At 45.8% G+C, this 15,041-nt stretch overlaps 1 protein-coding gene across 2 annotated transcripts; it reads right to left on the reverse strand.

Moving 5' to 3' along the window:
• Positions 1-1,139: 1,139 nt before the first annotated feature.
• Positions 1,140-12,224, reverse strand: mdm1 (Mdm1 nuclear protein). Of its 2 annotated transcripts, none has more exons than XM_076722232.1 (16): positions 12,017-12,224; positions 11,295-11,394; positions 10,672-10,821; positions 10,021-10,158; positions 9,788-9,891; positions 9,544-9,681; positions 8,981-9,142; positions 8,443-8,561; positions 8,272-8,314; positions 4,898-5,124; positions 4,656-4,817; positions 3,792-3,877; positions 3,117-3,178; positions 2,779-3,040; positions 1,905-1,967; positions 1,140-1,816 (listed from the first exon to the last, which is right to left on the reverse strand). In XM_076722232.1, exons 1-16 carry the CDS (start codon positions 12,032-12,034, stop codon positions 1,707-1,709), a joined length of 1,944 nt encoding a protein of 647 aa, XP_076578347.1. In that variant the 5' UTR covers positions 12,035-12,224; the 3' UTR covers positions 1,140-1,706. The 2 variants fall into 2 exon arrangements, with proteins under 2 accessions (XP_076578347.1, XP_076578346.1); XM_076722231.1 differs by having other exon boundaries at positions 8,272-8,359.
• Positions 12,225-15,041: the final 2,817 nt, after the last annotated feature.

A 15,041-nucleotide genomic window follows, 5' to 3' on the forward strand; every position in this document is an offset into this window, starting at 1 on the left:
TTGAATTTAATAAAACACACGACATATTGTAAATTTCATTGTATGTACTGTTTATTTTTGCACTTTCATCTGTTGGTCCTCGTCGAGCGGAATGTCTTTTTTCCTTGAGTCGTTTAAACCAGTCAAACTCCGATTCAGATGATTCGTCGATGTAACTTCAGCTTCTTTCAAAGCTTCATGCTTGAATCGTCTCTTAAGCTGATTTAACTCATGAAGAAAACAAACCGCTGCACGTCAGCGTCGACGGAGCAGAACATTAAAATGAAAAAGAAACAAACTCTTTGATGTTTGAGTCATTGAGGTCAGGTGATGAAACCTGCAGGACGACGTTTTATCGTGTCGTCACTTTGATTGAGCCGGACTTTCTCACATTGTGCTGAAGCCTCCCTCACCCTGCCTCACCCTCCCTCACCCTTTCACCCTCAGCTTCACTCTGTTTGCTCTGACCTGCATGTTGTTACGAGGGGAATTCACAGTCAGCTGGTTCAACACTTCATACCTGGCTGGTGGTGTGTGTGTTTTGTGCGTTTGTTTAAATAGTGTGTGTAGTGTATAAATGTCCTGTCTGTCTGCAGGAAGTGATGAAGATGTTTGCTCTTCGTCTTCAGACCTGTGACATCAGCTAACGCTTTTTATTCATAGAAGGACGTGCAGAGAAAACAGCTTCAGGAACTTCCGGAAGTTTCCGAGTATTTCCACCGTCCGCTACATTACAGACGCAGTACTTTTACTACACTGCAGACTAATAACACAAATGATACTCAGTTAATAAATTATGGTGCTTTAAATAAAACTTTATTGATCCTGTGGGGAAACCCACAATCTATCCAGCAGCGTATGAAGTCATTAAAATGAGCTCCACTTTCAGCAGCTGCAACGTGAACGTGATGAACACATGAACGCATCACTGATAGAATCCAGTGTCTTCTGAAACAGGCCTTTCTGCACAATACGGACTTTCACTTTTACCACATATTTATGTCAATACTTTGGACCGAAGTAAGATTTTAAATGCAGGACTTTGACTTGTAACACAGTATTTCTACACTGTGGTATTAATACTTTCACTTCACTGCTGCAACAGTTTGATCTAACTTGTGGTTGTGAGTCTCTATTTTTGGGATTTTGGAGGTTATTTGTGTTTGTTTGTTTGTTTGTTTGACCTGAATCATTACGATTCTGACGTGATGACAATGATTGGCCGTCAGTCAGAGGTTTTCATGATAAAATCAGATGCAGATTAATTCCACCCCCTCGTGTCTCATATGGAAACTCAAAACGACCTAAAAGTTGAGGCAGAGTTCAAGGTTCAACTTCTGCTTCTGCCTGAACGACAAAACCACATTTGATCCAGAGATTCCACAGTTGTGTTCGTTCAGTCGTTTCAGGTTTTCAGGATTTCCATCAGACTGAAATCACACGGAAACACGAAGCGGCTGCTGTTTGTCGCTTCATGACTTCAGGAATCACACAGTGAGCAACATGAGGAAACACGTTTTACTGTAAAAACACCTCAAACAAACCTGCAGAGTAAGAATGATCAGAGTCATCAGCGCCTTCGCTTCATCTGTAAAAATCAACGATTCTCTCCATCAAATTCAATTCATCTCTCTCATCTAGAAAACCTGATCGGTCCAGCTAAAAAACGACGACTGATCCACTGAGACCCTACGAACAACACGCTGCTGTCCACTGCTTTCCACAGCTCATCGCTTCCCCCAGAAGTTCTCTCGTCTCTTCTGAGCGCGCTCCAGCACGGCGGACGCCACGGAGCAGGAAGCTGCCGAACGCCACGACATCACCGACAGCCGGTCGTCTAGGCAACGGGAGAACAGACTTTAAAAGGTCGTAACGAAGTAAAATGGTGTGTTTTTGTACTTCAAAGTGTGTTTTTAAATGTTCACCTTCGTCAGAGCCGCAGCCTCCGCCTGAACACTGACGCTCCTTCAGCCTCAAACCCAACTCACCTGAGGAGACAGGTGACCCGATCATTTATCACCTCTGTGTTATTGATTAAGCACACGGATCAAACCTTTGATCACATTATGTGTCATTGATAAACGATCAAAGAAAAACAGCTGACATCAGAATAAAGAGGCTTCAGAGCGTAAATGCTAATCCCAGCAAGCTAACACGTTCAACAGGCATAATGTTCATCAGTTCAACATGCTAACAGCTGCTAATTAGCACTGAATACTGGGCTGTGTGTGTGTGTGTGTGTGTGTGTGTAAACATGAAGGTCCTTGCTGTCTGATTTTTTCATGTTTAGCTCTCACTTTGGACTGAATTTGTCTTTTTAGGTCTTGTCATTCGTTTGACACAGATCAGGTGAGTTCGACCTTTTCCAGCGTTTACAGACGAACTAAAGAAGAGAGCGAAGTTTAAACTGGTTTTTTAAAAACCACTTCGGCTTACTTGGATTAATATCTTCAGTTTCTTGAAAACTGAAGATATTAATAATTTCTAAATGAATCTGAAGTGATGGATAAGCTTCAGTTGGGGATTGTGTGTAAACTTTCATGAGTTTTGGTTTTAGAGGAAGTAAAATGTAACAAAAACATGAAGAAAAAAAACACAAAAAACAAAAGTTTCCTAACTGGCACCAAAACCAAACCAGTGACTGATTGTCCACTTCATGAATTTAGTCTTTTTTTTTTTAAAGAAAAATGCCCAAAATTTGCTGATTTTCAACGTCACTATTTTCTGATGTTCTATCGATCAGACGGCCAATCAGAGAGCACCATCAGGCCATCGATCGCTACTGAAACTGAGGCTCACCGTTGTGCTGGAAGTCGGGGTGTCTCAGCGTCCCCTGAATACAGTGTGGGGGTGGGACCAGAGGGGGCGGGGCTACTGGCGAAGGAGGCGTTTGCTTCATCCTGATTGGCTTAGAGGAATGACTGGCAGCTGGCTTGTGGTCGGGGGAGGAGCCAGAGGACAAGCGGTGGGAGTTGTTCTCAGGCCACGCCTCCTTCTGTTTGACAGGCGCACTGACCGCAGTGTCCGCCCCCGCCACCATGGAAACGGCCGATCCAGACCTCTGAACACAAACAGTTACCTGAGTGACATCACACAACATGAACTCCACACAAAACAACACACAGCGTTTAAAGCACCTGCTGCTTGGATGGAGAGGCTTCATCACTGCTCCTCAGTCTTCCCACCAGCATAGCGCCACCTGGAGGACAAACAGAGGTCAGGGGTCACCAGAGATGAAGTACATTTACTCCAGTACTGAACGATAAATTGGAGGTATCTGAACTTTACTGGAGTATTTTCATTTCATGACAGTTCAGCTTTTTAAAACATCAAAACGATCAATAAGATGAATTAATGATCAATTATCAAAACTTATCAGACATTCTGATGACTGAATAATAGTTATAATAGTAGTTTTTGATGGAAAAAAATAAAAATTATTTTGAGGTTTGAACTGTTGGAGGGACAAAACTGATGAATTGTGATAAATCGATCGACCGATGGAGGAAACGATCAGCAGGAAACAGTTAAACTGAGCTGCAGCTCAGCCAACTCCAACAGGAACATCCTGAGGAGACACTTCACTGCATGACGAGTACTTTTACTTTAATACTTGAAGTACATTTTCCTCATTAAACTTACTGAAGTCACATTTTCAATGCAGGATTTTAACTGTAACAGAATATTTTTACATTGTAGTATTAGTACTTTTACTGCAGTAAAGGATGTAAATACTTCTTCCACCACTGGAGGTCACACACCGTTGTCTGAGCCGTGTGTGTGTGTGTGTGTGTGTGTGTGTGTGTGTGTACCAGTTGCAGGTGTGGTGAGGTCATGGTGAGTTCTCTGAACAGGAAGCATCTTCAGCCTTGGAGTTGGTAACCTTCCCTCCTCCTCCCTACATACACACACACGCACACACACACACGCACACACACACACACACACACGCACACACACGCACACACACGCACACACACAGTCAGTTCCTGACAGAAAACCTTTGATGTGAGTCTGAAGTGACAGTTTTCTGAAGTTAAAAAAAACACAACGTGATTTCTTCTTCGTCTGTTTGTGGCAGAAACACGATCACATCAGCGTGAAGAGACTCAGCTCTTTGTCTCACCACACGTTCATCACACAGCCTGACACAGATTACAGTAAAAGTACATGACGGCTGCCGTCTCGCAGTGTGAAGGAGTCTGTCCTCTGATCCACAGGCTGCTCTCTGGTGGACGGTTAAATGAGAAGATCAATACCACTGTTATCCGTACACTAAATCTGAGGCCTGTTAGCTTAGCATAAAGACTGGAAACAGAGGGAAACAGCTAGCCTGGCTCTGTCTGACAGTCAGTTCACTGCTCAGAGCCTGTTCCCACTTGTTTCCTGTCTTTAAGCTAAGCTAAGCTAAGCTAAGCTAAGCTAACCGTCTACTGGCTGCAGCTTCATATTTAACAGAGATGACAGTTTTAGCAAAATGACAATCAGTTATTCATTCTTAATCCTAAAGGATGCCGTTTAGCAGTAAACAAAGAAATGTCCAAAAACGAATGTCAAAAGATGAAATGTTTGTTTGTTTTTCAGACAAATCAGAGTCAGAATCGTCCTTTAAATGCGTTTCTGGCTTCACGTGTTGAAGTTGGACAGGAACAGTCATGAAGAAGAGACACACGTACTCGTCTGAACGCTCTTCTTCTTCTTCTTCTCCCCAGGCCGTGCGTCTTCCAGCAGGAGGACTCTGAGGTGCTTTTACTTGTGTGGTTTTGTTTGTGTGGTGTGTTTCTCCTGAGGCCGCCACAGACGACCTCTTACTGGAGTAACTGGAGTTACTGGAGCGGCTGAAAACCAAACACAGACGTTAGAAATCAGCTCAGAGACGCTCTCCGATGACGCTCTCTCCACCCGCCGCGTGACTCACCTGGACAGGTCCAGGGCCTCCACACAGGAAGCGCCGCGGCCGTCTGCGTCGCGACAGAGGTCAGAGGTCAGGCGGGGGGTGGGGGGGTCTGTGGCTGAGTCTGTGGTGTCTGTCGGCTCCCACAGGGCGTTGTGTTCAGACAGCAGCTGGTTCAGGTGATCTCTGGAGAAGTTGGTGCCCCAGCCGCGACGGCGGTACAGCAGGGCCTGCCGCCGCAGCTCCTCCACCTGGACGCAACAGACAGCGAGCGTTCAGTCTGAAGAGGCACGAACCCGCAGGGTTAAAGTCAGAATCTAACAGTCTGCACATGAGGCCGAGACGCCGAGGTGAACGTGTGAACGCAGACACATGCTTCATGCTTCTGCTTCGCTCCGAAACCCCCACAGCAGGGACTTTTTCAGGGGCCACAGCTGAAGACCTGGAGCTACATTTGGACTCTGGTTCGTCCAGTCAGAAAGAAGACAAAGGGGTATAATGTGTATTTAACACGTCAGACAACAGTCACTAAAACCAGCTCGACCGTCCGCCTCCAGTCCTGAACCTGAACCTGAACAAAGACCGATGATCCAGAATGAGTGGGACAAATTAAACAGAGCCGAAACGACGTCGATTAATCAGTCAGCTGTTGATAATCAATGAAAGATTTCAGTCATTTTTCAATAAAAATGCCGTCCAGCTTTCACGTGTGAGACTTTGCTGCTTTTCTCTTCTATTAAACCTGATCAGTACCTTTGGTGTCGGCCCGTTTGGCTTCTCATTGGACACCCTGAGATTGGTCATAGACGTTCACGGTTCAGGTTGATTCTTGGAGACTTCCTGATCTTCCTGACAGAGATCCACAGAATGATTTTGAAGCAGCGGCAGACGAAGCGGTTGGCTGCTGCTGCACTTTAAACAGATGACGGCTGTCAAAGCATGACGTCTGGAAACCTTTGTGTTTGTCGAAACACACAGAACGAACTGAAACTGAAGGAGGAGGAGCCAGTGCTCATATTGAACCAGTAAATACAGAGAGAGGAAACGCTGAGCGACAAGATTCATGAGAGAGATGTGAGAAATGATAAAGAGGTTTGTTTTTTATTCTATGCAAAGGTTCTTCTGCCTGTCGAGTTCAATTTCAGGACAAATCATTCAGACTTTGCTCGCCTCTCCTCTGATCGTGAACCTCAGGCTGGAGATTCTGAGGTACCTGACGATAACCTGAGGCCAAACCCTGGATAACCCCCGGCCCTGTTTTCAAAGCAAACCTCAGTCTGTCTCTTATCTAAACCTCAACCCCAAACGAACCGTAAACCTGACGCTGAGGGAGCCTGTGAAGCTTTCATCATTTCCTCTGAACAGACGTCAGCTCACTGAAGCTCTTCACAGGCCAAACTCACCGCAGGGATGGAAAGTCGACTGGACGATCGCACGTCGCCCACAGATTCACATACAATTCAAACATTCTGCGGCATCGTCAGTTTAAACCGTCCGTCGGCTCCTGAAGGCATGAAAAGCATGAGTGCACGTCACAAAACTCTACACTCTGCTGGCTTCATATGAGCTGCACCTGGCTGAAGGTAACGAGTCTGCTCTCTGTCCGTGAACGTCGTAACGTTCAGTTTCTGTTGAATCTCTTCATTGCTGCTGACATTTTACATGAGTGAGGGCACGAGGCGGCGGGTTTGGTTTCAGAGGTTGGAGGGGGGACGCCTGAGGTTGTTCAACCACATAAAAGCGGCGTCAGTGCCATTTATGTTCACACATTTAGACCAATGATCAATTCACGATGAATGCACTGATCCTGAAAGTGATACCTGCTTTCATTAACCTGCACGAACATCTCACACAACAATATGCAAACACATGAAATAAGTCTACAAATCCTTTCAGGCTGAAATGGTGTTAGTCACTGAAACCTACTTCTTGTCCCTGTCACACTGCACAAATGACACAGAATCACCTGTGAATCACGATACCACCTGACAGGTGAACACCTGATGACCACCCTGTTCATTAACCTGCTGCTCTCAAAGCCTCCACCCTTCTGCTTCAGTCTCTCCACCACATGTTCATCCTGCTGCAGGATTTGCTCCCGTGCAGACGCCGGAGCGTCACTGAGGTCAGGTCAGGTGATCAGGTCTGGTGATCAGGTCAGGTGATCAGGTCTGGCGATCAGGTCTGGCTCACAGTCGGCGTTCCAGCTGATCCCAAAGGTGACGGATGGGGTTGAGGTCAGAAGCCTGCGTGGGCCAGTCAAGGTCCTCCACACCAAACTGAGAAAACCAGTTCTTCATGGAGCTGGTTTTGTGTACGGGGCCATAAACCGTTACCATGTTTGAAACATCACTGTATGCTGCAGCATTAGCGGCTCCCTTCATTGAAACTAAGGGGTCCAAACCAGGAACCACAGCCTGTCCACATACTGTTGGCCATGTAGTGTAGAAACAGCCTTTAAATATCAGGCACAAACGCGAAACACCGACAGCTGCAGACGCTGTTTTCCCAGCACAGGTCGAGGGTTTGTGAATATTACGCTGTTTGTCTGAAGCTTTTTGATGCTTTCAGCTGAAGTGGTGTCAGCTCAAATCTGCACATTTCATGCAGAAAAGTGGAAAAGTGCTTAGTTTTGCAGAGGCAGCTGGGCCCCTCCTCAGCGACACTTTCCACGAGGCTGGTGGGAACGTACCTGAGTGTATGTGACTAACAGTGAGCTGTTTCCCTGAAGTGAAGCTCTGTGGTTTCACTGCTGACACTCGCGTTTTCCATCAGCAACACACACACACACACACACAAACACACACACAAAAAAAAGGTTTAGCTAGCAGACGGGCATTGTGCAAAGGCACAGACTACCACTTCAATCAAAGTGATCAGGGACATTCTGATCAGCCAGAACAACCTGATGTGCAGGTGACAAAGTGCTGCAGCGTTAAATCTCAAACCTCGAGTGAAGATGACGAGAAACACAAGAAAAAAGTGAAATACTGTCAAGAAATTCAGTGAAAAGAGCAAAACTAAGAGCTACTGCGTGTGTGTCACAGCTGATTGATCTTCTTCCTCTGAACCATTGACCTCCATTAAAACACATCGGTGAGCCTCACTGTTGCTCCTTCATCACCATGAACACACACACACACACACACACACACACACACACACACTGTAGTTCATCCTGACTCAGTCTCACTCACACAAACAGAAGGAACCAATGGGCAGACAGGACACACACATCAGGTGTGTTTCTCTCACTATGCTAAGCTAAGCTAAACCTGACCTGGACCTTCCTCTGTACTAATATGTAACATCTCATCTGACCTGCAGCTCGATTAATAAACAAAGTAAGTGACCCCGCCCACCGTTGTGATGCACGCTGAACAAGACCGAAACCTGACCTGAGGGGCGTCGCCGTCCATGGCTCCGCCTTCCTCCGGGATCCTGTAGAGAGGAGAACGAAAGCTGGACTCATACTCTGTCAACATCCTGTCAGACAGACAGACGCCTTCAGACACGGGATGAACTCACAATACACGACAACACATAGAAACACACACGCAGACACACACCTGTGTCCTCTCCGCACCTGAGGAGGGGCGGGAGGGGGCGTGGCATCTTCCTGAGAGGTGGGGACTTCCTGGTTGGGGTGGGGCTTCTTCTCTAACTCCTCCCTCCTTTTTTTGTTGGTCTGGAGATGAAAACATTTGTCAGAATTGCAGGAACAACAAAAGCATGGCGCCGTCTCTCACCTGTGCATCTCCACAGATTCACCTGGTGTGTCACATGACTGAGGCGGCCAAGAGGAAGAAGAACAAACTGAAGACAGAACTCTTTAAACCGATGTCACGAACGCTATAAACAACAAACACTGAAACACAAACAGAAAAACAACTACGGCTGCAAGTGTTCTCGCTGATGTGACGGCTGTTTTCTCCATTAATGAACTCGTTAAATTAGTTCATGAAACATTAACGATGGTGAAAACTCAAGAGGCCGACGCGAACGTACGAAATGAGCTCCTTTTGTTTGGCTAACAATCTAAAAACATTAAGACCTTCGATCTAAAGTGTGTGCGGTGTGTGTGCGCGGCGTGTGTGCGGCGTGCACCATGTGTGCGTGGAACAGTGGGACCCTCTGATGTTCCAGATGTTTCCGAAGGCGGGGCTCGGCGGGTGGGGCCAGACCCTGGAAGCTCTGCCGATACTCCGTTGTCACAGAAACAGGGTTCTTCTTGAAGGGGGGCACAGACCTGCTGCTGGAGTGGAGCACCTGCAGGGAAGGTCAAAGGTCACTTAGATACTAATCAATCAAAGAGTGGTGCAGTGACTGACTGATGGCTCATCAAAGCTCGTTTGTAACTCATCAGCTGAGTCATCACTTTTATCAATAACAACTAAAGTCATCAGTAAATAAATAATCTACTGCCGCCCAGTGGACGCAGCGCTGAACTACAGGTCTTTAAAGAGCACTCACTCTGGTCAGACGGTCAGTACTTCTTCTCAGAGAACTGATCTGAGACCAGAGGTAGTACATGGCAGCATGTGGCCGTGCAGACAGTCAGTATGGATTTCATATGTGGTATATTTTGTAGTATTTGGTAATACATGACTGTTCCACAGTCAGTGTAAATGACACGTGGTAGTGTTTGATCATGTTAGGTAGCAGTGCACCTGTTCTGCAGTCAGTACTGGTGAAGCAGCAGCTGCAGGTTTCTTCCAGCTGAACTGTCTGTGGTACTCCGACCTTTGACCTCCTGACCTTTGACCTCCTGACCTCAGCCCTGCCCTCCACCGCAGAGCATGATGAACCTGTAACACAGGACGGAGGAAACACGGTTTATTGATATTTTCAGTTCAGGTATCTTTTACAGAGAGACACACCTGTGGTGGAGAAAGGGACTCAGTTAATAACTACATTTTGGCTCTCCTCATTGGCCGAGGGCTGCTCTCCATTGGGTGCCGCTGTCACAGGCTGGCTGAGCTGTGGTTGGCTGTCAGTCTTGGAAGGGTGGGGCTTCACTGCGGAGACATAAAAACAAGGCGCTGTACCAACCAGGACAGAAACAGTCCAAACATGGAGGAGCCAAACCCCCTGAGACAAAGAATCAAGATGTGTGTAAGTTAGAAGATAATGTGATGTGTATGTACCAGATTTTCCAGCAGCTCGTGGGTCAACTGAAGGTCCTGCTGGAGTTTCAGGCTCTGCAAGAAGTCCAGGGTCTGCTCGGGCTCCAGGAGGTGTTGGAGGTTTTGGCTCCTTCCTGTGGGCTGAGCGACTTCTAGAGGCTGGTGATGAAGAGGAGGAGAAGAAGGACGACATTTAAAGAACACATTACTAGCTTACAAAGGACGTTAACATGCTAACATGCTAAACGGGAGCTTTCTTTGCTATTTCAATGTCATAATGTCATGTATCTTATCATACTAACACTAGATTTGACAAATTCATCTTAAAACATCAGCGCTTTACATACTAAAGGCTAGCATGGTCACATGCCAACCGTACACATATTAGCTACTCATATTAACTAAGCTCAAGGCACAGCTCAACCTGAGAGCAGCTGATTGCTGAAGCTGAAAAGAAGAGTGGAGCCTGGGGATAGTGAGCTAAGCCTTATAAAGATCAGGGCAGACCCGTGAGGTCAATGTCCAGCCGTGCCTGACGGCTCTGAAACAGCCTTCAATTCCCACAACACACAGGATGAACCTGATTTAAAGCAGTACCTTAATAACCTGGTTGAGTTCTTGTGGTTCTTACTACAACGTCTTTCTTATGAGTTTGTGATGGACACTTCCTACCAGCAGGGGGTGCTGCTCTGTGTGCACGAGGACTCGGCTCAGCGACGGCGCGCTGTGGGTCTGCTGGACAAAACAGAGAGCCGCAGGACTGAGCAAGACCACCAGGACCGAGCTTCTTCCGGCGCTGCAGACCTGGTTCTCTGGTGACACCTGAGAGAAAGAGCCGTCGAAGACTTCCAGAGTGAAAACTGTTTTTCTTCTCTTTCTCACGTGTAGATCAGTTCTGGCATTTGTGGAGAAATTTCTTTTTGTACCAAAGTCTTTAAATATCATCTCTGACTTTCAGTTTCTGTTGGTGAGGTTAAGCTGGAACTTTTAAATGATCTGAAGAGTTATTTCATGGTTATTTGTATGTTCATTTTGACAGTTTAGTCAAATTTCCAGGATGTTATGACAAAACAACCTGTTCTGCATTTGTACAACAGCAAAATGAGTGAATAAATAGATGATAATAGTAAAAACAGCAGCCGAGGCTCTGAGATTTTCTGGTTCCTTGTGGTGGAGTGGAAAAATAAAAGTACAAGTCAAATTAAAAACTTCACTCTTGGCTGCATCTGGAGCTCCTTCAGACTGAAATTTGTCCAGTGCTCCTGTCCAATCAGAGCCCACACCTGGGTCCTTACCCATTTGATCGGAGCGCAGGCCAGCCAATGGCGTGCAGCGCTGCGGAGACACACTCCTGGACCGGGAAACCCTGTAGCTCCTCTGATATTCACTCTGACACTGAAACAAACGCGCAAACGTTCAAAGACTGCAGTTTTTCGTGGCTCAAACAAAAATCACAGAGACTCAAACGTTTCCACATATGTCAGATCAAATCTTAGGAAGTGAAAATGAAGTGATGCTCAAGACATTAATAATGAAAACAATCATCAGTGTAGCCCTGAATATCAAAAATAATGTCCATCAGCGTTTCTCTGTAGAGAAAGCTCAATGATAATCAGTGCAAATCACATCACGAATGAATCATTATCTTAATAACTGATATTAATTTCACTGATGATGTTACGTTTACTCTCATATCAACAGTAGCTGTAACAGTAGGTCTGCTTGTTATTGTGCTGACTGAACGTCAGCTCACACAGCCAGTCAATCTGAAACTGATTAGCTGGATTAGCTCATTACATCAGATCACATCATTAATCCTGACTCTGCAGTCTCGTGAAGGGTTCTGTCCGGTACACCGGGTCCAGACAGGTCCACTAAAGCTAAAGCTAAAGCTAAACATAAAAGTTATGTATCTCCTACCAGTTCATGATTGTCGCACTCACGAGCTAGGAAGCTACGCTTGTTAGCATCACTTTGTTTGGCTAACCTGCTGCTAATGCTAACACCTGTTGCGTACCTTGAAGCGGACGGTCATGGCGCGCTCACCACGGACAAAACACCGCGAGAGGTCACTCCATTGTCGTTATGCTCCGAGCTGAGTTCGTTAACTAGCAGGTTAATGTGGTATAATTACCGAAGCAACATGACCTGTACGCTAACCAGCTGCTCCACTTCTCCTCAGCTTCAGTTACGCCGCCGCCGTTGCCATGACAGCTGAGTCTTGCGCATGCGCGTTGTGCTAACCTGAAGGATGAAGGGTACAATGCCACTGTTGTTCTGCTTTTTGTAATACTTGCTGGCTTTAACGACTTTTCCCCTTTTCTTATTGATCATTTACACCATATCCATAGATTATACAAATTAAATATTGAGGAATATACATTCTAACAAGAAATAAAACAAATTGTGTGACATTACAGGCTGCATAGTTTTACAAGACTCAGCCACCAGAGGGCGACATGCACCATAACATCCATCCATGTGTCCGCCCGTCTCATCCAAAATGACTCCACGTCACAGGTTGCTGTTACAAAATTGCACCACTTTTATTCATTTAAGGCTTTTTAGTTTTTACTTTACATTTGGCTTCACCCCCCCTCCCCTCCCCCGCCTCCCGCTGCTGCTGTGGGTTTCTGTACTAGGAGAAACCAGTTCAGACCAATTTTCTACCAGTTTTACACTCCTACAGCTGAGCCGTGAGGACTCAGCAGAAAGAAAATGGGATTTCAACCTGATACTTCACTGGTTGAACTGGTTTCCTTTACATTTCACTGGTCATCATGCCATACAGAGAAAAAGAAGCAGATTTATTTCAGTAACGTAAAATAATTTCTTCGCGTTGTGAATGCATCATTTCAGTTTGCATCTGGCTGCAGCTGCAACCCATCACTTCAATGCGACTTCTATTTACTGTTTTACACTCAGATGAGATGTCAGCCAGTTTAATCTGAGTCCAGCACATAGACAGGTCCAGGATGTATTCAGCCTAGTTTAGCAGAACGACAGGAAGCGAAGGGAAACTGCTAGCCTAGCTCTATAAAAAAAGAAAAAAAAAGCCTTTTAACTACCTCCATTCACCACGGGCGTTAAGGCCTCCGTATGCTTCAAACTGAGAGCTGTCAGACCGTCTGACAGCACAATCGAGGACACTTCAATCCAACAACTGCATTCACTTTACGCAGTCAAGAGTGAAAGTAAGGCCAAGTTTCTCCTTCTCGCTCTTCACACAACAGCTTCCATCACTTCATATGAAGGTACGTGAACTCTTGTTTTCAGATGCATCGTTCAACCTTCTTCTTTTGAGGCATACTGACACCTTTAGATCGGTCAAACATCGATGCTAAAACTGTCCCAGAAGTCGCACGAAATGACAGATGCCACCACAGCCTCTGTTACTATGGAAGGCAGAAAGGTCTGACTGCAGCCGTGGCCGGGTGTTGATTTGACTGGCTGTTCACTCGGTCGTCATCCACTGTGGATGCTTCCCACTGAAAACCTGACAACTATACACAGCCGTAATCACTTAAAATCACAGCATTAAGTTTATACATTTCAAAACACTTCTTCAGTTAGTCCTCATCCTCAAAGTCTTTTCTCTTGTAGCTGAAAAATAGTTTGAAAACACTTCTGATAATGCAGAAATTGGTTTTTGAGGGTGGACTCATCGCAGTTCTCGCTTCATTGTACAAGGTGTTTTCTGCCCTCCAACCACAGGGGACAGCAGTGAGTCCACTATGGCCTGATGAGCAAGAACTAAGCTAAGAAACACAGCACTGGAAACACATGCTTTACCATCAGGGTTTAAAAAAAAAAGAAGCACAAAGCCATGTGCCTAAACTTTTCAACAGGAATAATCTGGAGGGTATCATAGCATTAGCTTTGCTATTTGTTAGCATGCTAACAGTTTTAGACTAACAGGAATGCCTCGCCACGGCCACAAACAGACCTTTCACCTGGAAGCTTCTGCTCGGCATGCAAACTGTCACAGCACCTCCTGGAGGTCAGGCTGCGTACTGACAGAAACATCAACATGCTACATGACTGAACGTACTGGAGGAGAACCAGAATACTGACAGCAGTACCACACTGTATCGCAGTACTCCTGATAGTACAACACTGTGCACAGCAGTACTCACAGAGGTCGCTGGTCAAACATACTGTATCTGTAAGATGACCACTCTCACATTACAAACAGACAACAGATATTCAAAGGCTTTCTGTGGCTGCAGCATCACAGGCCACGCCCCACACAGGTGGGGACGGGGCTTCAGCTTCAACCTCCTCCGACTGGTCTCAACCTCCGCCGTGCTACTGTTCAAACGAAACACTGACATTTTAGTTCAACATTCTTCTTTAACTGATCACAATACTGACACCACAACCGTCCATGCGTCAGTGATACTCCAGCTAACATGTTAGCTTTGAGCTACTATCACTCAACCCAGCTAAAGTGTTAGCATGGAGTACTACGTCCATGCTAGGACATAGAGGACTTTGGTCCCCTATGCCTGAATAGATGAACTGTTGCCCATCAGTTAAAGAAAGTGTTGACCAACAGGATGTTCAACCAATAATTCAGTGTTTGTGTCTCAAATGTTTTGTGTTAATAACATTAATAATCAGGTAATAATATGGTTAATAATACAGAAACAACACCTGCGGGCTGCCCTGCTCACGAAATACACCCCCGCTTAGGCCAAAAAGGTCTTCACAGAAACTGGCCTGGTTCACTGTTGTTATGCAGCTCACTTACACTCACAAACACACAAAAACACACACACACACACACACACACACACACACACACATAAGGTACTGGACCAGTGTGAGTCTGCTGTCTAAAGGCAACATGTCCGCCCTGAGCAGCAGATCTGAAGTCAGCTCACCGCACCGTTACACTAAAAAGTTAGCACACAGCTACTATCATTTCTTTGAGGTTATGGCATTGTCAGCATCCCTTTACAACATAGCCATCAAGCTCACCCACAACCAACAGCATCCATTACTATACTTGTTTTGACAGATACATCGAACTGAAAGTT

This window comes from Chaetodon auriga, chromosome 22 (genome assembly GCF_051107435.1).
Source record: "Chaetodon auriga isolate fChaAug3 chromosome 22, fChaAug3.hap1, whole genome shotgun sequence".
Classification (NCBI taxonomy): Eukaryota; Metazoa; Chordata; class Actinopteri; order Chaetodontiformes; family Chaetodontidae; genus Chaetodon; species Chaetodon auriga.

Coding starts and splice junctions, on each gene's coding strand:
- mdm1 (XM_076722231.1), bottom strand. Junction 10,822..11,294: donor CCTGCGCTCCGATCAAATGG/GTAAGGACCCAG, acceptor TCTTTCTCTCAG/GTGTCACCAGAGAACCAGGT. Junction 8,360..8,442: donor CAGGTGCGGAGAGGACACAG/GTGTGTGTCTGC, acceptor TCTGTCTGACAG/GATGTTGACAGAGTATGAGT.